Raw genomic sequence first — 24,813 nt, 5'->3', positions numbered from 1 at the left:
CTGTCAGGCTTTTGAGGCCAGTTCAGCTCCAAAAACAGTAGTTAGGCTCAGGCAGAAAAAAAGGGAGGGAAAACTTACCCTCCCTCCTTTTAACTATCAGCCTGTATGTTTGTCAGAGCCGGTGTGTTTTCTGACTGAGTGTGCGTTCTGCCCGGTATGAATCACCCTCCGCTGCCTGTGTGCATCACCAAACAGGGCTTGGTCAAGTGTTTCCTTTTGCTTCTAATGCTGGCTGAGCTAGCAAAACTGAGCTGAACGTCTCTTGTGTTTACATAGGCTGTAATAGCAAAGTACACAAACGCAGCGGACAGTTTTGGTTTGAGGTGGGAAACAAAAGCAGAAAAGACCCAGATTTATGAGCTCTTTATCGAAAGCTTCAATAAGAGAGCAGGAGGTGTTAGAGAACTAGAAGCGTGAGTGAGCAGGATTAAGGGAGAAGCTAGTTTATGCAAGACCAAACCAATATTAATCAAATCAAAATGTGACATGTCTGGACTGACAACAGAACAGCTGTGTTACAAAGCTGGGGGATATGTCCTAGGGCTGCATATGATAACAGGAAAATCATTGGACATAATATAATATTGGTAAATATTACAACAGCAATACGAGTAGTCCTTAACTAACTAAAAAAGGAAATAACTTTTATTGTTTTCCTGTTTTGCTTCATAGCAAACATACACTCTGGATAATCAGTATATACATAAACAGGTAAAAATCAGTATTTGGATCTCTACAATAATATTTTTTTTTTAAGTTAATTCAGGCCACCATCTGTTGTTTGGCTTTTAAAACTTGACCTTCTAAAAGTTTTTTTTTAATAGTGTATTAAACAATAAGTGTACAAAAATATATCACAGGCAGAGAGACCCTGAGTTTATGGTACTGAAATATTTGGCACACAGGCATTTCTTTGCAACATGCATATTAAAAACTGTTATATTACAATAATGATAAGTTGGCGACATATTCTACAGCCCTAATATGTGCAGAGTTTTATATAGCAAAATACATTTTATAAACTGCATAATAAATGCATTACAATTAATGACCAGAAGTGCATATCTTCCTCTGCTACTGCACAACTATTAGAAAACAAAAAAAGCAATTTCCAGTAAAGGACTTGACCAAAATACAAAGTTTTTTTAAAGACTGAAAAAATTTTTGTGCAGTGAACTACTGGGTTACCAGATGTTAGAGGATCATAAGAGCTGACTGTAGTTTTCTAAGTAACAGCACATCTTGAAAGATCTAAGCTTCAGGGTGATTTGTTGGTTTTTAATAAACACTATGCTCAGACAGAGGAAGAGTTCCTCCTGCAAGCAATTCAGACCAAACTAAATTGATTTTATTTGTGATTTTATTTGTCATTCTGCAGCAAAGTCTAGCATGTTTTTGACCTAACACTTTCTTTTTTTCTACACTTTTTTTGTAGATCACAAGAGAGTTGTCCATTATGTTTATCAACTCTCTTCCTTCCAGTAATCTAAAGGCTGTCCAGTGCAGGCTTTAGTAAAGAGACAGCCCTTTTTTTTATCAGTTAGTTCAGATTCTTTGTCACTGGCAGATAATAGGCACAGCTAAACATGGTGCTGTGTGTAAGGATGTATGAAAATAAAATATGATGCCAAACAAATTAGTTAGACGTACAATCTAAATATTATAACATCATCCAAAAAGAATTGTTTCTCACACGGTTAAATTCACTTACATGGCTGAATGGAGGTACTCAGCTACTCAAACAGGCCAGTTATCCAGTGTACATATTTTTTTTTCTCTAAATCCTCTTTGGAGTCTGTTTAATTCCAGTGAGATCTTCTTTTTCCAGTCTATTAATGCCTTAACGAGACAATTTTTAAACACTTATTCAGTTTACAAGCTGAACAGAATAAGTTTAAATGTGTGTCTAAGTAAAGCTGAAGTACTAATAAAGTATGCAGAGTTACAGTATGTGGTTAATATGTTGTGCATTTTTGCATTTCATTATATTAGAATGGATAAATTTAGATCTGAAAAATAAAATAAGTTAATGTAACTGTGAAAAAAAATTCTGTACAAAGTTGAGAGAGCTGACGGCTATAAAAGGTTAAACCGACATAAATCAGTTGTAACCTGTACAGTAACACACCTAGCATCGACCACATCACTTAATAAAATTACTGTGACCCTTTATTAATGCTGTTTCTTTTTGCCAGATCATTAACTTTGCTGATCCAGGAACCATGATGGACATGCATCCTGAAACAACAGGTGATGAAACAGTGGCCGCTTTAAAACTGACTGGAGACTTTTTTTTTATTATTAATAATAAAGTCAGGAAAAGCAGGTAGTCAATTTGTCTTTTTTTTTTATATAAGATTGTGCAGACATTTGGAGTTGTCTTTAGACAACCCAGTATATGAGATGTACTTGAACGCACCACAAAATTGCAGCTGTTGGGAATTCCCCTCTGATCAGAGGATCTCACCGCCACAGCACCAGTGTGTTGTCACTAGTTGGTTGCTCCAGGAAACTAGATTTGGACTTTAGCCGATTCTTCTTTCACATTCAGCTTGAAATTTCAGGTGAGTAATTTGGTGAAGTGCAGAGGTAGTTACATAAGCTTTTGCTTTTGAAAAATGCTAAGCTAAAAAAAGTTTTGATTCAGTCCAATTTTCTTTTTCCACAGTAGCTGCATGAGAAATCTAAATCGAGTTTAGTGATAGTTTTGTTATCATACTTGTGCATATAAACATTCTGCATGTGCTCAGGTATAAAACAGCACTGTATTCGTTTGGTACATGTGCGTGGTGAACAGACAGGGCTGGAGCGGATATTTTCAGCTCATGTACATATACTGTTACGACCCCTAGCCTAGAAATTATAGTTGTCAAGTTATTTCACCTTTGCCTAATCTCGATGAGACATGGCACCCAACAGAGGGTGCTGAACAAATCCATTCATTTAGTCTTTTTTTATTTTCTTTGGCTGATTGATGAGTTATGAGTAGACAACCTTAAACAATAAAAACAGTTACACACATTAAATTTACAAGCTTGCTTTAGCAAATTTGTTTATCTTAATAAAAGTTAAATACTTTTATTAAAATCCATCTAAAAAATGTTGTTGTCAAGCACTGAGCAAACAGGTGTCTGGCTGACGTCAATGGCACCTCGCTACCCACGCCTATTCCTTCTAGTCCTACACTGCCCTCTTGTGTGCATATCATCTACCTACCATATATAAAAAAAATCAAACCTTGAATGAAAAATTAAGTTCATTTCCTGTACAAAACAACACTGGCTGTACCTACATATTCAGTTTCAGCATAAATCTTACATATTTATACTTTCATCTTCAACATGGCCTGTATTGCTTTGGCATAATCAAGTGTGTGTGTGTGTAATGTATGTATGTATGTATGTATGTATGTATGTATGTATGTATATATATATATATATATATATATATATATATATATATATATATATATATATATATATATATATATATATATATATATATATATATATATACACTGGTTTAGCTATTTTTTTTGTCTTCTTCAGAAGTTCCTGGTTTGATACAAAGTAGAAACGTTCTCAGGTCTCTCATAGACATTGTTGGGTCCAGACTCTTATCAGAGACCTACAAGATTCCACTTCTTTGTTGTTATTCTTGATGACATTGTCAAGTTATAATGTGAACTTTTATGTAAGAACCACAAAAGTTGCTTTAACTTTGGATATTTTCTTTCTGGATCCATCTTGACTGTTTCCATGTGGAAAACCCCCACCTTTAAACACTATCACAGCTGTGTCTGTCTTATAGCCTGTAACCAGTTGGTGGCTCAGCATCCAGTCTTCTACACTGGGATAGTTATTTGGGTCCAAATACTCCTGAAAATTTTGTCTTCTGATTGTAATCATTTTTATTCTGATAATGTTAATCTTTCAGTGTTATTGTGTTAAGTATTTTGGATTACGTTTAGGTTTTTAATGTGCTTTATTAATAAATATAACTGAATCTTATCAGAGGCATTCAAGCATCCTCAGGCATTAAATTCGTGAGGAAGCACAGCTTATTTTTAAAATCTCTCACACCAAACCCTGATAGAAATGGGGCTCTTCTTCTTACACAAACCCATTCCTTTCCTCAGTTTATTAGTTAAAACATGGGAGTGCTTTTATGTTTGTTTACATTTATTTTTAGTGTATTTATGCCAATAAAACCTGTCTGAACTTTTATATCTATACAAACCTACAGCACATTGAGATGACGTTATTTCCACTAACACCACCAACTGGGAGGCACTAAACAGATAGTGGTGCACCTTCCTGGAATACATCCACTGGATAAATTTGGCTACAGTATGGTAGTAAAAGCGTCTCATGGACCAATGACAGATGCAGGATGCAGCAGAGATCAGCTGTGAAAGAACAGCAAATGAAAAGGCATGCATACTTCCACTTAAAGATCTTATGCACACATTAAGTTTTGTTCAAATACAAGTTTCCTCCAGATGCATATTTTGAGTTTGTTATTATGGTGTCTAGACTGAGGGGAAAATACAAAACTAAACCATGTAAAGATAAATATGGAACAGAACAAAACATGGAAAACTTTCTACACTTCACGAGGCCTCCTGCAGGAATACTCATACTCTCAGGGTGACTCAGTACTTTTACATGTTGTCTGGCAGCATTACTCGCCACAAATAGCACAGCAGCTAGAAAAACACAGAGGGGGAGCTACTCAAGTCCTGACGAGTGACAGATTCATTGAAGAAAAAAAAAGAGACAAATGTTAGCTTCAGGGCTAGTTTTTCCTCATTAGTGCCAGATTAATTTGTCAAGATTATGAGGACATAAAAGAAGTTGTAGCTTTATACGAGTTTTATTTTAGTTCATAGATGTGTTTATATGTATGCAGTGACTTTATAATTATTAGAAATATTAAAGCTCAAAGGAATATGGACAGTTAAGTATTAGAACTACAAGGAGAAAATGGCTACACAACCCTTAAATGCCAAAGAAAATTAGAAAAAAAAAATCTTAAATGGCATTAATTACACTCCAAATAATACATTGACCTATGCGCAGTGGTGACCTTTTGGAAACTGAAATCAGATATTTTTTCTTCAGCTGTGCTTAGTTAAAAGAAAAACACACAAATTTGCAAAGGTGTATGTTTAGAGACACTCAGATTTAAATTCTTCTAAACAATGATAAGAACAGGTGCAGAATTAAATCATGTCATAAAATATTTGGTATTTTCAAAGAGGATGATTTCCACCTCAACTACACGGTTATCCAATATCAAAATCTGCAGATGTTGCAGATACCAGGTTCAAGGTAGGAAAATGGCAACAAAACAATAAAATGACAGGTCCAGAATACCACCCACGTGCTAAAAGGAAATATTTTTTTGAAGAAAAGCCAAGTATTTAAAGGGGGAACAAAAAAAGTGCATGTTAGATGAGTAAAATAAAAAAACCCATTGATAAGAATAACTTACTCAAGGAAATGTTATAATTCTTCTTTTAAATGTTAATAAGAATTGAAGGGACGTTAAGTGTCTTAATCTTAAAGAGCAAGAATGTCCATAAAAAAATACTGCATAGATTTTTCTCTCTCACAAAATTATTTATGTTAATTATTTATTATGGATAAATACCAAATACAAAGTGGGGGAAGGCGAGTCAATAAGTTTTCCTGTTCACATGTGTTTTGTGGATTCTGGGAAAGCTTTCTGGTTGGCTCCCCCAAAGCATTTTGTGGGGAGGTGTTGGGGTTCATTGTTAAAGTTATCTGGTGCTTGTCCATCAAAATGAAAGAATTGTGTCCAATTCAATTAAATAACATTTTATTTATATGGCACCAATTCATGATACATGTCATCTCAAGGCACTTTCCAAATTCAAATTCAATCAGATTATAAAGATTGGTTAAAATGTTTCCTAGCCAAGGAAATCCAGTAGATTGCATAAAGTCTTGACACACAGCATTCACTCCTCATGAAAGAGCGTAGAGCCACAGGGACAGTCGTCTGCATTGTTGATGGCTTTGCAGCAATCCCTCATTCTGAGCATGCATGAAGCGCCAGTCACACAGTTCACATTCTCAGTACAAAGTCAAGGTTTATTTCATTCTTGCTTTTGCCAGATGGTTTGGTTCTCTAGCCATCCTCAGGGCATGACCTTCAGTGTGCACTGGAGGAGTGTGCTTGGCCAAGATGAGAGCCTGCTCCTCTACGACTGAGGCAATGGTTTTCAAAAAGGAATAGGTGGTATCTGGGTGTTTGGGTCAGGAGGGATGGTAAGATGGCGATAGATCTACAGATTAGCACCTTGTTTGTAGTAATGCAAGCACTGCTTTGGTTTGGTGAAGAAAGAGCTTGACCAAAGCAAAGCTCGTAATTTACTCATCTTTCTACATACAAAGCCACACTTATAGTCATTAGATATGGCTCATGACAAAGAAATAAATCCCTGACACATGAAGCTAAAATGAGCTTCTTCTGTTGGGTGTATAGACACACCCTAAGAGGCCTTTGATTCAGGGGGTGCTAGGAATGGAGCATTTACCATCTGACCAGGATGTCTTCTAGGCGCCTTCCTATTGGAGGTTCTTCAGGCTGATCCGACTTGGACAGACCAGAACCTACTAGAGGGTCTATATATCCACTCTTTCCTGAAAACACCTTTGGATTGCTAAAAATGATTTGGAAAGCGTGATCTCTGGGTTTCCCTCCTGGAGCAATTACCCCAAGGATCCAATCACAGATAAGTGGAAGATGATGGATTGGCGATGGAGGTGAGAGCAGGCAAGACTGTCTACTAATTCAATGCATCAGCTAAAAAGGTTTATGTGGTCCAATTTAAATTTGAGATTAAATTACAAGATATAGATTTACTCAACAAACTCCCCATCTAAAGCAGCAATAACTCAATGCAGTTTTAGCTGATGAGTTCAGAATCTAAAGCTCTCAGCTTAACCTCCGATCTAGCACCCAGGTCATTTCATGACAGTATTCACTGGAAAAGTTTATCCAGCATTGCCCAAGTTGGCACGCCATGCGACCACATGAATGAATAATAGACACAAACAACATCAAAAGATATTTGTGAGAGGGAGGACAAGGTTCACTAGAAGACAAGAGGGGAATGAACTGGACAGCATTGAACTGACCACTCAGACTTCTTCAGAATATCAACCTTTCTACATTGCCATATCCAGCAACATTAATACATCCAGAGGACAGTCCCTCCATCTGCTTAAGCTGCCACTGAAGAGATGAAACCCTTAGCTATAGTGATTTTCTTCTAATTGCAAGTACTGCCGGCATCTTAGAAGCAGGGAGGAACCAGCTCTTGTTATCTGGAGCTTAAATTAGGCAAATCATTTCTGTAAAAGTCTAAAGACCTGGATGTAGCTAGAGGTTAAAGTATGGATCAATTTAATTTTATTATGCTTTCAACTGCAAAGTTAAGCAGCAGTTTTTGTATTTCTCCTACTCCAAGACTGTAATGTAGTTTTGGGAGGATTACATAGATAAAGAAGAGGGTAAATTCTGTCCTCACAGACTGATTGGATTGCAGACCTAAAAGAGGAAACAACTACAACTCAAGGTGCGTTTTTTTTTAACACATTCTCATAAAAAAAGGCAGCTCTTTTCCAATTTGCTTACACTTCAGTGTAATCAGTGGCCCTGTGAGTAGTTAAAGTCTGAGCCACTTTAAAGACAGGAATCATAAGGACTGGTGTGGGTCTCGTTAGCCAGGATGATGAGATGGAAAAATGGAAATGGCTTGCTTTTACGTACATTGTACATCTGTATTTTTTTAAAGTTGTTGTTTTTTTCACAATATAAAAAAAAGGCCAAAATAAATTCTGATTCTTTGGCAAAACTAACAATAAGCAGAATAAAGCTTACAGATTTCAAGATGGCCTGATTTTTTTAGTCATCCATTTGTTTCTCTTCTATGTATGGTATTGTAAGCTGATGAACACAGAAAGGGGCATCTGTAAGTGCAGATGTCAATTTTTATAACATAACTTCTATTTAGTAACAAGATATGGTATTTTTTAACCCAGGAAAACACAGCTGCTGTCAATATTTTATTTGTTTTAGTTGATTTTTTTTTTTTTGGGGGGTAGGGTTGGCTACATGGACATAAAGTTGGTAACACTGTTGCCTTGTCCTGTTTATATATGTTTGCTTACAGTCACTTGTTATAAACATATTTTGTTATTTGTTATAAAATAAAGTCAGTAATTGTGGAAAAAGCTGGTTTGTACTCTTTAAGTCTGAGGAAAGTTGAAAAAAATTTGAATTTTAAAGGTGGTGATGATGATAAGGCTTCTGGCCTCTAATCTAACCCAACTGCATATTTAGAAGTTGTTCAATCCTCACTCAACACAAAGTGGGCCTTAAAATTATTTTACATTTGCTGCCATTACGTCAACTTCATTTTACTATGTTATAATAGTATTTTGTCACATTTGAAGGTAACCACTGAGTTAAATGGTGATATAAACAATGATGGGGTAGACATTTGTGAGGGGAAGTGTTTATGGAAAGAGAAGCAGTATGAATACCATGTAGGAATAAAATATGCGTATGTGAAAGGAGATAGGTGGCCAAGATGGGGAGACTAAATCTTTGTCTGTTGGAGGTGGTTGGTATTTGTTGGGCCAGGCTCTGTTTATCCTCCAACCTGGTTATGTAATGTGGAAACAGAGAGGGCCCTGGCCCAAACACGGGGATGGTTTTGCGGGATGTGCCACAATACTCAGTGTACCATGGTCCAGTATATAAACCCCAAACACAATGCCAGCTTATTATTCAGCAAGAACATGAAGAATGCAGAACGAGCAGTCCCATCTTTTCACCCTGAAAGATTATTAAGTCTAGCTACACATTACGGCCCTGTAATGACCTCAGTGACCACTTTGCTAAAGACTTATTAGTTGGTCTAAAGTGAATGAACGGCTTCACTCTGCCGTATGAAATAGGCCAGTGTGAAGCAGCAGATTTCATAACAGGAAGAAAGTTAATTAGGAGTGGAATTTGGTTAAAAGGAGGCTCCAAATCAGTCAGCCAGCTATTAATTATCTAATGGAAATCTTAAGACGATACTCTCTCATTACCACTTTATGTTGATTTTGCTAAATTGAGAAACTTTCATAAAGTCACTATTCACAAGCAAGTAGCAAATCCGATTTTATTAGATTTAACAATCCAAGTTGCTTTATCAGTTTACAAAAATGTCTGCAGTTATTACTAAAACAGCAACTCTACTGTCTGCATTTTCCCTTTTACCTAAATTAGCATGTCTCATTGCTTTTAATGATGGACACACTACATCATGTTATTCGTATACAAATGTTAGATAAACCTGTTGATAACACTATTAAAATTTAGCTAAAGTCAACTAGAAATATGACAATCCACCAGAAGCAAAAGTCCACCAGAGAAAGCTAAATAAACTAATCTGCACAACAGGAGTCACCTGAGGCTGGTACAACAGACTCTGAATGTGCTGTCTGATTTACAGCTTGTGACAGATTTTATTTTTTTAATGCTGGTTCTGTGGTGTCCTTATTCCTTTCCTTTTCATTTCTCCTGAGAAGCATGCTGTCCTGGAACCACAGGGGGGGAATACAGGGGGTTTATGAATCATAGCAAGAGTGAGAAGAAGCAAGGGTGTTAATGGCGAGGTCATTGCAAGACAAAATGGAAAGAAGATTTTTTAAAAGATAGCGTAACAACAATATGCTTAAAAAGTCAGGGAAATGAGCAAAGAAAAGCCTTAATGAGACAGAAAAGTGTGTGTGAAAGGAAGAAAATGTAAAATAATAAAAGACTGGTATAGGAAAAAGCAAATATGTGTTTGTGCGCAAACAACGAGGTAGTAGCAATCTGCAGGATTATGACAGATTCTTTGGATTTCTACTGGCTAAAATTTATGAGAACACAAAGGACCGTTTTGGCTATTAGTGTAGAAAAAAAATATGCAGATATTTCCCAAGAGGACGTGATCAGATTTGAAATGTGTGTCCATGTGTGTTCTAACTGGGTCAGTAGAGCAGAGCAGAGCTGAGCTCAGCGATCTATGGTCTCATCCATAATTTATCAGAGTCACACAAACGATACACACTGAGCAGGGAGTGGCAGGGATGAAGAGCGTGGCCTTTCAGTCTGTCTGCTTTCCCTAATACCTGCAACAATTAGAAATGTCGCCTTTAAAAACAACTTAATGATGTCTCATCATAAGGAGAAAAAAAATTTGTTTTACCTTACCTTCAGAATCACATTCACAATGTAGTCCTAGCCAATATTCTGCTTGCTGCCCAAATACAACACACTAATGTTTTAGAGTTGTAAAAAAAGATCTAAATGTCATGTAAAGTATGAACAAAACTAAAATGTGCCCAATCACATGCAACAGGTCAACTAAACCAAATCTGTAAAATGTTTACATTTTAAAAATTTGGAGAATCTAGCATTATGAATTTGAAGAGGGAAGGCCAAGAATATCTTGATAAATGGGGAAATGTGAAACGGTTTGATCTTACATGCAATGCAGACCAATATGTGAGAATACAACATAAAATGGTTAGTCAGTTTTAAAGTTTGTAATGAACTTTAGTTCTCATTTGTAGATTCTGAAGCGCAATTAAGCACTGTGAATAAGCATTCATAAAGAAATATACAACTTATCAAGCAAAGACATAAAGGCATAAAATAAAGGTGTTTTAGCAGCCTAAAAAGAAAGACTAGACCTAATTCTGTAGAAGAAATTAGATAAGGATTTAGATTTGATCCGACTGACTTATAAGTACAGATTCCCAGATAATTCAGTTCAGATATTTACAAAATTTTAAAACCACAAAGAGTGGTAACAAGATTCAAAGACTTTAAATATATTAAAACATTGTTTTAGGTAATAAAGCACCTGATGAGATGTGGACGCGACAGACTAAATCACAATACTGTCAGGATTAAAATGAAAATTAGCGTTTCATATTTCTTAATTAAGACTTGTGATATATAAAATAAAAGTGAGCTAGCGACAGGTTCTTGGGGACGCCATTGGACACACAAGGCGAGATACCATCAGCTTTGCTGAATTCTTTGACAGGAAATTACCAAACCAAGCTACCTCATGATCCAGTGGTGTCAAAAGCATTTAAGAGGTCAATGTAAAGGGCTGCACAGTGTTACTTACAAACTAGAGCTTTAATAAAATCATGAATTATTATTTATCTGAAAGGGTAAGAGGTTTAATTTGGCTAGCAAAAAACGCACCCAAATTAAATTTGCAAAAGTAAGATGTTTGAGCAACAGGGCTGTGGGTTCAGGTTGACCTGAACATTGTCAATGACTGGAGGAACAGAAAGGGGGAAAAAAAGAGAAGTTAGAACGGCTAAGAAAATACAATATAGACACAAATGCAAGCATGGGCCCAAAGAGGAAAGACCAGCTGCAGGCCAAAAATAAACACAAAGGATGACCCAGAGTGACTCACTGCTGACATGTTCACATATCTGCACAAAAATTATCCCACATGTAACCATTACAGTCATATTCAGGAAGTAACTCTGCTGCTTTTCACACTTAAAGCAATGAAAGTGAACAAAATATACATAACACAATGCTTTAATAATATTAAGAAAAAGATTAAGCTGAATATCTAGCATAAAAACAGTACATTTGACCACCACTGAAAAGTGAGCTTGATCAACACTGGTGGCCTATTAATAGAAGCAGTAGAAGATGCAGAGATTGCAGATCTTTCCTCATTTAGAAAACCATCTAACTGTCTGTGAGGAAACTGCATCACAGCCATATCTTCCCCATCATGACTCCATCCACCCTGCTGATCAAAACCATGATAACACACACCAAAATTCCTGTGCCCTAAAAACTCATCCCATCCAGCCTTCTTTGTTTTTTCAAATTATAACATCTGCCCTGATGGTTTCACACGCAGCACTGCTTATTTCTTATTAACTGAGAAGGCCATTTTGTGTGTGCGTTTGTGTGTGTGTGTTTGTGTTCCTACACTTGGTTCCGACTAAGGGCGTTGGCCTACATGTATGAATGAATGAATATTCAACAGCCTAATTAACAGGCTGAGGCGTCACATCAAAGGGAACATAAACTGTTAGGGTGAAGAGTTCGGGCACACACAAAGCTGCACACATATCCAAAAAAAAAAAAACATGACAGAAAACATCAAAGTCTACACTACAAAATTATGTATAGAACAACTAAGCTTAACCATTTACAGAGAATTAATAATGCCTTGAGAAACCAACCTTTGGACCAGAGTCATCAGATTTTCAGCTTGTTAGGGCCGACTGATGATCGGTCGGTCTCAAACTCAAATATCCAACATCTTTCTGATCAGTGAACACACCACGAAAAAGCACTTCCACGTCACAGTTGCCATCTTCAGCATTAGTGAGGTGTTTGCAATGAAATCAGAGGAAGCGCAGAAATGTTGGAGGCTGTTTGAAAGTAGTAAGATCTGAAGCAGATAACGTGAAAGCTTAAAGGAGGACAGCAATGCTGCTCTTTTTCATAGTTTGAAAGGCTTTTCACCTCAATGCTGGATTTGTAAATGTGTTCATTCTTTTGAAAAACCTCAGTTAAGGTAAGAGTTGATATTCTCTGGAGAACACAGATGGAAATGCTATTTTATTACTGCTAATTGCTAGCATAAGATGCTAAACAGCTTAGAATATCGACTCATGACAAATAATTTCGTCTTTGTTCTTAAACAATAGAAGTATTTTTTACCACTGCTCTCACATACATGCCATCATCTCTGACATAAATGATTAAAGACCATCCATGGCAGAAAGGAAAATATATATATATATTTATGATGCTTCAGTTCTATTTTCCTATATGATATTTCTTAAAACAAAATTGGAATCTGCTTAAATTGGTATTACCAGGTCTAAGCTTGATAAAAGCCTAAGATTTGAAACCTGCCACACAGTTTTATCAGAGTATCTCTACAAAAAACACATTCACTTAATTGGTTCACCTTCACTAAAACGGACAACAGAATAAGGATAAATCCAAAAACCCACTTTTTCTTTTTAAGTCACTCTCCTGTAAATATAATAGAAAGGTAAGCATAGGTTTCTCTTCTGATCTAAAAGTAAAAGAAAGACTTAAAAAACTGAGTCTTCGACACTTTCACAATACAGCACTGACACAGAGTTGGTGACCCACTGAGGAGACTACCAATCTAATTTTAGACAACATCTTTCTGTTCCTGCTCTGAGAGGTCATCACTGCACCAGACGGGCTGATGAGGCGACAGTGAGATCATTCGGGAAACCTGCGAGGATTCAGCTGGGTTACGCTGCTTCCATCTCTGGCCATAACCCTGTTACCATGGAGACCAGCTCCACTATCTGAGACTGGACACAGATGAGAGGCAGAGCGATGGAGGAGGGGGGGGGGGGGGGGGGGGGACTAAAGTGTAGCGGTCTGTAAGAGCAGCAGTGAGAAGAAAAAGAGTCTGGAGGTCGAAGTAAAGGGGGGAAAAGGCTCCCAAGGAAGTGAAACACATGTGTGACAAGGAGTGTAGTGAATGTGTGTTCTGTGTGGAAACCTCCAGTTACCTGGACAAAAATGCCCAAGATTTCTTCAAACGGACAAATATGTGCAAAGTGAAAATATTAAAAGTGCCTTATAAAAATATTGAATCCCCCTTGAAATCTTAAATTGTGGTATAACACAACCACACACCTCAACTGATTTTAAAAAGGCACCAACATAAAGAAACACATTAATTTCAACTGGAAAGAAAAGAATAGCAGGGTCTCAAAAATGTTTTCAAATAAAAATGTGAAAGCTGTAGAGAGCATTTGTATGCGACCCTCTTTACTCTGAAAGAGTAAATAAAATCCAGTCCGACCAACTGCCTTCAGGGGTTACTTACACTTGTAAATAATTAATAACGGTACGCTATGAGCTATTTATTAGTACAAAGTGGTGGATCCTTATCCTTATAATTAACAATAATGGATTGCTTATCATTGCTCCATCAGAAAAAAATGTCTGTATTTTTTTTAAATTGCTGTAAAGCACTTTGGTCCAGGTGTTGTTTTAAAATTATAAATAAAGTTCTGTTGTATTGTATTGTTTTGTATTATGTGTGAAGGAGCACAATTACTTTGAATGATTCCTTTCCAGTTTTTTGTGTCAATTTCCAATCAGCTAACTTGCTGTGTCAACACTTTTTAGCCTTGTTATGTTTTGTCCTTCAAAGATTGATACCAGAGGTGGGATTATTTTGAAAGTTTCAAGTCAAAATCAAATCAAGACACATAACTCTCAAGACCAAGCCTGAAATTTGGAATTTCAAGTCCTTTTGAGGCTTTTTCCCCCCACAACAATGCAGAATTACATGTTAAATGTAAATAATGGACCATGTGTTGTGGTCTAGTCTGTATTTATCTCAACATGTGATGAAACCAGTACGACTGAACATTTGCTAATAAGACAAACATGGAAGTTGATGTCGAACAAAGTTGGACGTTGTTTCATCTCTGTCTGCGATTCTCTTCATGCATGTTTTACATATTGCATTAAGTTTTTTGAGTGCTCTATGGTTTATGTAGAAGAATTTACTCTTGGAAGCATATTTGTCTTGAGCTTGTTTATTTTTTTTATTTTTTTTAAATCTAATTATTTGATTGGCTGTGCTGCAGATCATGTTTGTGTCTGTCAATATAGGATGAGTGAAATTAATTAATGGTGCACACGTTTTAGTTGTTTTAAAATGTAAACTTTGGTGTAAAATATCAAGTCTTTCCATGTAAACATGTTTTATTGGCGTAAAAGTCCAATAAAACGTGTCTGAACCTTTTTTTCAAGTCAAGTGGTGATAAAATTAATTACTCAAGTGCAAGTCATGCGACTCGACTCCACACCATTTGAGCCCTGTTAAAACAGCCCTGTATGTATCAAAATATTTTGGACAAAAATTCATTGTAACCTTGTGAAATAAACAGGGAATCTCGTTTAACCTGTATTGTGGTGATACTTGAAAACAAGCCTTGCTGATGTTGCTGTTTTTTATTAATCTTTATGCTACTCCTGCTAAGCTGTGTGGCCGTTACTGAAATGAGCAGATGGCTCCTTTATTTGTTCAGTTATTATGCCTTTGTTAATCCTACATATGAAAACAGAAAACTATCCCATCAGTACTGTTTTTGATGTGGTTAGAACAGTAATCCTATCTCTAATTAAAATTGAATGCCCTGAGTGAGATCAAAATACATAAAAGGTTAGTGAATGTAGAGTAGAAGCTCTAACATGCGGTGTTAGATTACCAAGAAGTAATACTTCATAACTCAGAGAAATTCTTATGCAGGAGTTAACTGGATTTGAGTAAATGGCAATGGCATGATACAAAAAACACAGAGACATTATAAACTAAAACAATATTAAAAACGTGGGATTTATTTAGACTACTGAAGTCACAGTGATGCCTTGTGTTGGTTGGACGCTTTCCCGCTAAACAAACAAGTAAATGCATCAATGCAGCCAAACACACCATGCCATGGTAAAAAAAAGCATTTGAAGTAAATTAAAGTCAGTAAACGAAACAAATGAACCAAAACGGAACTATAAATTTAATTTAACTCAGTCAATATTGACGTTTACTCTGGTGATCAATGATTGTCCTGGACAAAGAAATGCTCACAATACCATTTGAAAAAGTTCATTACAAGGTTAACCAGTGATATATTATGAAAAAAAAGATCAAATAAAAAAAAAAATTGATTTGTTTGTCTAACATGACAGACTGAAGATAAGTGAGTGCAGACGTGACTGGATAACGACTAACAGCTACGGTGGATAAGAAGAGGGTAAGGCCAGTAGAATAGGATACAATAGGAGGCAAGTATTAATTCACTTAAGGACAAAAACATAAACTATCATAACCCAAACCTGAGTACAAAACAAACCAAAGAACTTCAATCAAGGATGGTTTGCAGCAGTGTTTCCAAATTTCACTAAGAGCCCATCCATTAATCTGGTCATATTGACGAACTCTGCCCGACATTAAGCGGGCTCCCAGCAGCACACACTTCCACGCACTACCTGCAAAACACCTATCAATGGGTTGGTACTGAGCAAACACAAAGACATGACATCACCTCCAGTGTGAACCAAGAGCATACACTTCATTATCCCCGAGGCTGCCGCTCTCTTTCTCTGAAACTCTGTTGTTTGGTTATACACGGGTGTGACTGTGAGCTTCTTTGTCTTTCTTTACAAAGACCTCAAAACAATGTAGGGCAGCCGTGGCTAGATTAGGACAGGATGGTTATCATATGCGACTGTTGTCCTACATGCATTACAGTGTGATGAAACCACACCATCTAGTAAAGGTTTTCAGAAAAATTTCTGTCACTAAAGTAAAACCTGGAATAAGCCGATAGCTTGAGGAAGTGAGAGCTGATTACAGCTCAGCAATGACGATGTTAAAACTAGCAAGGACAAAACACGCCTCGGGGATGAGGTGATGTCCAGTTGCTCCCTACTGCTCACACTCCCAAATGTTCTCCTACAGGGTCACAGATCTCACAGAAATGCTGCCAAAAATATCCTAGACAGATCTCTACTTGCAGACTTTTGTGGGAATCAATTAAACTGAAGACTGGTATAAATTAAATATAATCAGATGTCAGCTCTATGATACAATTGGGTCCTGATCAAGGCATTTTTAAAAGCCAGTATTGTTCAGTCAATATCTGAAAATCACAGCTATTTTTGTGTGCTTGCAAAACTGTACTAAAGGCACATTGCAGTGTGTTCCCTAGCAATCCAAGTCTTTCCGCCTTCATAACAACTTTCGCAGTGAAAGAAAGACTGTAATGGCTGCTGCAGCTTATGTGAATTGACCTACTATATGAAGCTGAGGAAGAGCTGTGCTGAGTGCAACGAGAACAATTCGTTAAACTTTGTGACAATCAAATCAAAGTGACAGGTTTATGAAGCAGAAGAATCATTTTTTGCAAGCAGTCTCTGCACACAATTATTTAAAACATTAGAAAAAACGTTATGAGCAGAATAATCAAAAAGTCATATGAGAACAGCAGAACTACAGCAACCATAGTGTAGCCCTTCAGCAAACTCCAGACGAAATCTTTTTCAGTAGGATTAATACATGAGTTTATTAAAGACTGTCTACTTTTAAATCACGTCTTAAAATCTATTTTTATTCTTTGTCTTTTAACAGCAGTGAGACTGAGTTTGACCTTGTTTGATTTAAATGGTTTTATTGTGTTTTACCTTCTATTTCTCCTACTACACATTTATATATTCTTGTTCTTTTAATTTATGTTCACAGTTTACAGCTATGTTCACCTCCTTGTTTCAGCTGTGGTTATTTATATCTCCTTCAACATTAAATTACACTAACCGTTTCCTGCTATAGATCAGGACGGATTACTGAAATCATTTTTTATTGGCTAGATGTCAGAAGCACAAGATATTTTTTAATAAGATTTATTTATTACTTTCTTCAAAGTTAGAAAATATCGAATTTTTCAAAATTTTATATATATATATATATATATATATATATATATATATATATATATATATATATATATATATATATATATATATATATATATATATATATATATATATATATATATATATATATATATATATAGAAGCAAAACCCAGACAGATTTAGCTAAATAAAGAATTTGTTAGTTGGTTAGGTTAAAAGGTTTGAATGATAAATAAAAGAGTGTTGAGTCTCAACTTTATTCTGCCTTCATCTAATTTCAGCTCCGTTTAACATTTATGAGTCTTGAATCTCCATCCTGGGGTCGATACAGCTTCAGATTTACAGCTATTAAAGCATAAAATGAGTATACTGTATACCAGGATAATCAGAATTTCAGCCTTCGATGAAAGGTTATAATTTCATGTCAAAAACAGTTGATTTATTTTTTGACATTAAAATTTTGACATTAAAAACAACTAAAGGAACTATGCCTCATGTCTTGATGGGTCATGTATTGCAATGCCACAATTATGTAGCAATACAAACAATAGGAGACAAAGGATGAGCAGGAAGACAGGTGGGTTGTGCAAATTTGTCTTGAGGGAAAGAATGGAGGTCACCTACCCAACCCCCTTCTTTTCCAATAATTCCCTATTTTCCCGTTTTTGGAGAAAACAAGTTGCAGACAGGCCCGGAGGACAGTATGGTTACCAAAAACAAACGCTGCTTCAGTCTCTCAGACAGAAAACTATTATTAATAGTGTGGGAGGGGTAGCCTGAAGGCTTGGATTCATTTCGCCTCAGTATCCCAGCTCATATCCTATCAGAACTTTTTTTTTCCTTCTTATTGTCTCAACTCCTTTAATTTGAAAAATCCCTGCAGCAATTTAAAGTCTTGCACATGTAACACAGTTATTTTGTATTACATGTTGTATTGACAACACATACTATTACACATACTAGTAAATTAATACTATTTGTGTGCTGCAGGCCTTCTTGCCAATTGTGCTATGTAGGTCATTACCAACTGTGGTATTATTGAGCTACCAATTATTAAACACGTCCTTAAATCTGTAACTGATATTGCTATGACAGCCACTGCAGAAATGAAAAAGCGGATCTTGTTCAACTTTAGCAAGAGACACAATTAAAAACAAAAAGGGATATTCAGACATGCAATTTGAAAGAGTAGATGAAGACATAATTGAAGCAAATAAACCACTTTGTTCTTAATTTACTAGAGGACACATAAGATAAGATGAAACTACTAACTAATTATGATACCCGTCTAATGACTCCACCAAAGGCTGTGAAGGAAATGCTGTTTCCAGATTACCGGACGCGGAAAATAAGCAAAGGTCATAGTTGGATTATTAAAGAAGTTCAAAAAGTTTGCCTTGATATTATTTCTTCTCAAATATCAGACTCTGTTCCCCTAAACAACAAGTAATAACATCTTTGAGTTCAGTCGAATGGAAAGGTTCCATAAAATTACAGTTTGTTTAATTTGTACAGACTAAATAAACTCCTGTGAGATAAAGAGCACATCTTAATTAAGAGTGATTCAGGTTTATGCTTATATTACCCAAGTTATAAACAAGAAACAAGCCAGGCATGTGGTAAATTACAGACTCATTATCAACAGAATGTTTTAATCTCAGCAATAATTCACATAATATTCCAAAACCGTTTATATCCCTGGGAACTTTCAGTATTTTGCTATGTTACAACCACAGTATTTTTGACCATTTTATGTACTACATAAACACATACAAATACAGCTGTTCTTTGAAGGCATGTTAGACAACATTAGTGAACAACCCGCTAGGTTGAGAGGGATGCATCTCGGAATATGGATAGAGCTAAATGCAGAGCAATCTTGAGTTTATTTCAGTTTATTAGCATCAATTCACAACAAGTGTTATCTCAAGGCACTTTATAAGTCATATAGACAGATTAGGATTAAATTAAATACATTCCAATTCAATCCTGGTTTTAGCAAAGTACTTGAAAGAAAACCTATATGAGGCGTTCAGGTTCAGCCAAAGACCTTAAACATGGAACAAAAGGTGGGCTGAAGGCAACAACAGCCAATCTTTTCTGATTTTACTTGTAAAAACAAAAGATAAGCCATGTATCCTTGTCTTTACACTCTACCATTAAATACTATGTGCACTGCTCTATCAAATAAAATGGCATCTCCCATACACCCCCATCTCAGCCATATTGGATTTACTATTAAATGCTCTTTTACTTGGTTTAGTAATTCTGTCAGTAGATTAGGTTCTTTTTTTTTTTTTTACCATCTAAAAAGAAATTTAGATATTCATTCAACCTACAGATGTTTGCATGTGGAGCTACCAGCACTATTGCATCAATATAGAAATGAGCATGCAGGGTGTGGTTAGTCAATCAATTAACCAGAGAAGAAAATAATTGCTATAAATACTACAGATTGAGTTCAAGCACCGGAACATTAGGCTCTCAGAAATAACGTTGCTGGTTATTAACACAATCCATCCTCTCTCTTTATCCACACGACCATCAGGGGACAATTGTAAAACAGACATCAACAGCAAACTATTAAAATCGAGTCATAAATGCTCTCTAACCAGAAATAATCACACACATGTTAGAGCCCGTCCCTTGGAGAAAGCGCGAATCGATCCCACAGCAGCTTTAGAGTGAGTTAATGTTTACAAAGACCTTGGATAAACTCAGAAGATGGACCATTCAGTTACCACGTGCCAGAAATCCACCCAGGAGTGAAAAAAAATTAAACAACACAAAAGAAAGCTTCTATTTTTCCAGAAATAAGGAGTGCAAATGATGCGTCTGGTCCAACACATGTGCAGGGAGATTTCTATCTTAGGTCTGAAAAAGGATGTGTTTTTTTGGGGTCATGTCTCCTGTTAGCAAGCAGCATTAGCAAGCAGCCTCACGTCCCCCCCCCTCCTAGCATAATATTAAGAAGTTTCATGCCAGAAGTGGGGGAAAAACAAAATCACATCAAGATTTTAGTCAAGCTTTAAACAGATTTGATTGCAAAATGAAAAAACTAAAAACTAATTGGAATAGCAACATGGGGATATTAGCATGCATGCGTGTGGAAAGCTTACCTTGGAGTATTGTCTACGAAGACTGAAACGCTGCACCATCCTCCCTGACTGGCAGACAGACCCACAGCTGGAATCACTGTCCTACTCTCCTCTACTCATACCCCTCCAAAGTACACACCGCCTCCAACAACACACTCCCCATTCACACACACGTGCTACGAGCACAAACGCTACCATCCTCTCCAAATAGCCATGGGTCCACACTGCACCCCTTCACTATGCAAACACAAGTGAGCAGAGAGGAGAGGAAACAGGGGAGAGACACAAAAAAAAAGGACGAAGGGGTGAAAGAAAGACGGATTTACTGCGTTTCCTCCCCACTTGTGTTCATAGTGAAGTGAGATGTGTCATACTCAGTCACTCACACTCACATTGACATCAATGCACAAGTGATTTCCCGTAAACACGGATGAAAATGAGATCTTACATTCAACACATGCACACGCCCCTCCAGAAGCTCCTCTCCAGACAGAGGCTGACAAGACCCTCACACACGCACACGCACACACACAGAGCTACAGATCAGCCATCTAGGACGAGGTAAGGTTGCCTCCCGCTTCCTGTCAATGTGCCGAAGGGTGGGGTGGTGAGAAGGATGAGGTGGAGGAGGTGCTGGTAGAGGGAATGAAAGGGAGGAGGGGGAGATGGAAGAGGAGGAGGGACCAGCTGACTGCTTGCAATAGCTCTCTCCAGGGATTGAGGGAGGGGGGGGGGGGGGGACAGTGAAGGGAAGAGAGGAAAGCAGAGGGTCAAAGGAAGCACAGTGGGGGGAAAATAAAGGAAAGGAAGGAAAGAGGAGAAGAAAAGAGAAAGAAATTGATCACTGCCTGAATATTCCTGATAAACAACTTAAAAAAAAAAAAAAGAAAGAGCCTTGAACCTTCAACCTCCGCCAACAGCAGGATGTCACATTCCAAGGTCAGCTACCCCGTTACCATGGAAACAAAAAGTAGAGTATACATCATGCTGCAGTTTTAAGGGTGGTCACAATGACAGCCTGGATTACCCTAATGGCATTGCTATGTTGCTACGCTAAGGCAGGGCTGTGATGTTGGCTGCAAATGAGGGAGCCGGTTCTGTTCGCTCCTCTACAGCTCACATGTCTGCTCTCCTTTAAGGCGAGGTCACTCACACAGGACAGGAACGTTATCAAATATAGGCACCTAAAGCGGCAACTTAACACAAAACACCGATCATTGGGATTTGGCAGACACGACTGGACTGGAAGATACCAGTTGTACTTTAATAGTAAGGTCATTATATTAACCCAGGATGAGCTCATAGTGCAAAATATCAGCTTCACATGAACCAGATCTCTGCCTCCTCAGAGCAGATTAGCTGATGCGACAGTGACCTCTGGTGGCAGGCAGGGGTAACTAATGTCGTCTGGAATACAAGAAGAGCGTCTCCAAAAAAGTAGATTTCATTGAAATGTTGATTCTTTTCAACAATTCAGTTCATAAAGGATTTGATTTAAGCAAAACAATGAATAAAAAATTGTTTCTCAGAGATCTGAATATCATACAAGACCAGAAAATGTAAATAAATAAAATAGAAAAAAGACACAATACAAAAATGGCCCACACATTCATGGACAGACAGTTTTACGGCATCTTTAACAAGTAGGTGGAATGCTATATTCAAGTATAATGGAAAATTGAGTGGAAGGAAAATGTGTGGAAGAAAATGGGGACAAGAGGGTAATCACAGACAATCCCCTTCAAGAGTTTGGGGAAGTTTCATGAATGTATTCAAGAGACAGGACACAACCTCTGAACCAGGGATAATGTCAGTGAGAAAAAAGACTGCACTGTCACTCAGTGGTCCAAAGTCCTTTTTTCACATCATAGTGAATTTTGGACTTCATCTGGATGTCGAGGTCCCAATGTCTGGGGGAGCAGTGGAGAAGAAATAAATAATATCCAATTTAGACTGCTGTGGGATTAACTATTCAACTCGATGTATTGCTGGATCCATACTGAATCCTGAACAAGTTGCCGAAGGTTTCAAGTTGTTGACTTCTCGTCACTTTATCAGTCACATCAGCCTTTATACACAAGATATCCGTAGCATAAAGGCTCTTTGATGTTAGGACATATGACAAAGTGGTTCAGTTTGTGTTCACCACTTGTCCCTTATTCTTATTTCTGATTCATTTACTTTCTGTAGCTGGTCACAATGCTTAAATTTAAACATTAGTTTGCAACTTTGCTTCACTTACTATCCCAGATTTGTTTGTGTTAGTATTATGTTGCAGTTTCCATCCATTTCTATGTTTTGGTTAAAGCTACTACTTGTGGATTATTGGTTGAACTTGTTTATTTGGTTTCAAAGTATATTCGTGGTATTTGTTTTCCTTTTTACTCAACATTGTTTGTCCCTTGTAGATCTGCAGCAGGTCAGGAGTGTGGGAGGGGCCGGCCCCGCATTTCCTGCTTAAATGTCTGGATGATATCATCGATTGCCTTGCTGGGTTCTACCAATTAGAGGGTTTTCTTTTTAATAAATTATTTGTCTGTTTTTCTTCAAAGTAACTTTTGAGTTATCTTGTATTACATGGTTTGTTTTGCAGACCATTTCATTATGTAGAGGAGTTTGTAATTTAGATTAATAATTTTATTCTTGTTTTTTTGTTTAGCTTTTGTTTTTGTTTTTTTCTCCCCTGTTTAATTGTGGCTTGGTCCACTCAAGTGCAGGTGTGTTACCTTGGCTATAAAAACATTGAATTTTTGGAAGCTCAGAGTCATAAGAAACAAATAAAAGTCATCAGAAGAAGCTGGAACCGTTGACTGAGGCTGTTTTTTGTTCACCTTGTTGACCCTTGACCTCACTACTTTACAGGACACAGAAGGTGTTATAGTTTGAGAAATGAGAGGGCTTGTCTATAAATTAAAATCAAGTGATAGTTATTTGGAATCCAAATTTGGCCAAATGTTGAGCAGCTAGTTCAATTTCAGCTACATCCTTGAACCAGGTTACTAAAGAATATCAAAAACAACATAAGATTAATAACACGTAATGCATAAAATACTTGTAATGAGTAATATTCAAATAATCATGAATTGAAGACATTCTATGGAGAGATCACAGATGGGATTAGCAGGTTTCTATGACTTTGTTTTGTATCTAGACAAGCAGCTGAAGCTCTGAATACGCTCCTCTTTTTAAGACCTTCTCTAGAGCAGCCTGGTTAGGCCGGTTAGTGTTGTACCCACTGCTTTATTGCATCATGTTGAAATAACACTCTGCCTGCAGTCTGATTCTAGACACGACCCATCAAGCTAGAGGGAAGGTTGGATTTGATTCTATAAATCAGTGTCTACTGCATTTATAAAACTGGGGGAGACGGACTGCACAGAGATTTGATGGTAGTTTTCAAAATGGATGTTATAACAAACTTGCAAATATTCTTGCAACTCACAGACGCACAAAGCTATAATATGTAGCTACAGACACATTCAGGCGACGTGGCAAGAACACAAAGAGCAACAGATCGCCACAGACGGATGCTACATTATGGATCTCATGGATTTAAGGTAGAGGTTTCATGTTGAGTTAGAACCACAACTAAACAGAACTATGAAGGTAAACAAGTAAAAATATTCCCCTGTAATAAATTGTGCTCTAAAGCCTCTTTAGGAGGCTTGTAGTGCAGCAGTATTTTAATATCCCTTTCCAACCACAACATGTGTAGAACTAGTTTAAAGAGATTTCCTTAGGGTCAAATGACATGTTGTGACAAACTATAAACAGGCATTCACAGTTAGTCAGACAGCAAGGTTACTGTATCCAGTTAAAAATCACACAAGTACAACAGGCCAATTAAATGAAGCATAAAAGGGACGCACATTACCACTGAACGGCTCGCTAATTAAAAAAAAAGGTTCTTATAGTATCAAGGGTAACAATGTTAATTAGACTGAAGCGGAAAGAATACTGTCTTGGCCACAACGCTGGCAGACTTTCAGTGCTTCCAATAACAGTTTTTGTAACAAGTGGTCAGTTGCTACTGTGGTGAGTTACAGGCAGACTGGGCTTGGCACAGAGGGTTTTTAAATTCCTGCATGTGGAGCCAGTTTGTTAAAAAGCTAAGCTAATGCTCTCACACAACAAACCTCCTGGCTTTCTTCTCTAAACAGGATAAATAAAACA

General features: G+C 37.0%; 1 protein-coding gene across 8 annotated transcripts in view; it reads right to left on the bottom strand.

Annotated features, from left to right (window-relative positions):
* Positions 1-24,813, bottom strand: part of tmcc1a (transmembrane and coiled-coil domain family 1a) — a 63,059-nt gene that overhangs the window by 18,602 nt on the left and 19,644 nt on the right. The window contains exon 1 of one of the 8 annotated variants that reach the window (XM_012863902.3): positions 20,662-21,264. The exons of the other annotated variants lie outside the window; for them this stretch is intronic. Coding sequence (XP_012719356.1) covers positions 20,662-20,700 — 39 coding nt within the window. The 5' untranslated portion in view covers positions 20,701-21,264. Of the gene's footprint in view, positions 1-20,661; positions 21,265-24,813 lie in introns of those variants that run through there. 8 annotated transcript variants of the gene reach the window in all.

Source organism: Fundulus heteroclitus, chromosome 1 (assembly GCF_011125445.2).
Source record: "Fundulus heteroclitus isolate FHET01 chromosome 1, MU-UCD_Fhet_4.1, whole genome shotgun sequence".
In the NCBI taxonomy this organism is placed as follows: domain Eukaryota; kingdom Metazoa; phylum Chordata; class Actinopteri; order Cyprinodontiformes; family Fundulidae; genus Fundulus; species Fundulus heteroclitus.
This window is presented reverse-complemented; position numbering and strand designations above follow the sequence as displayed.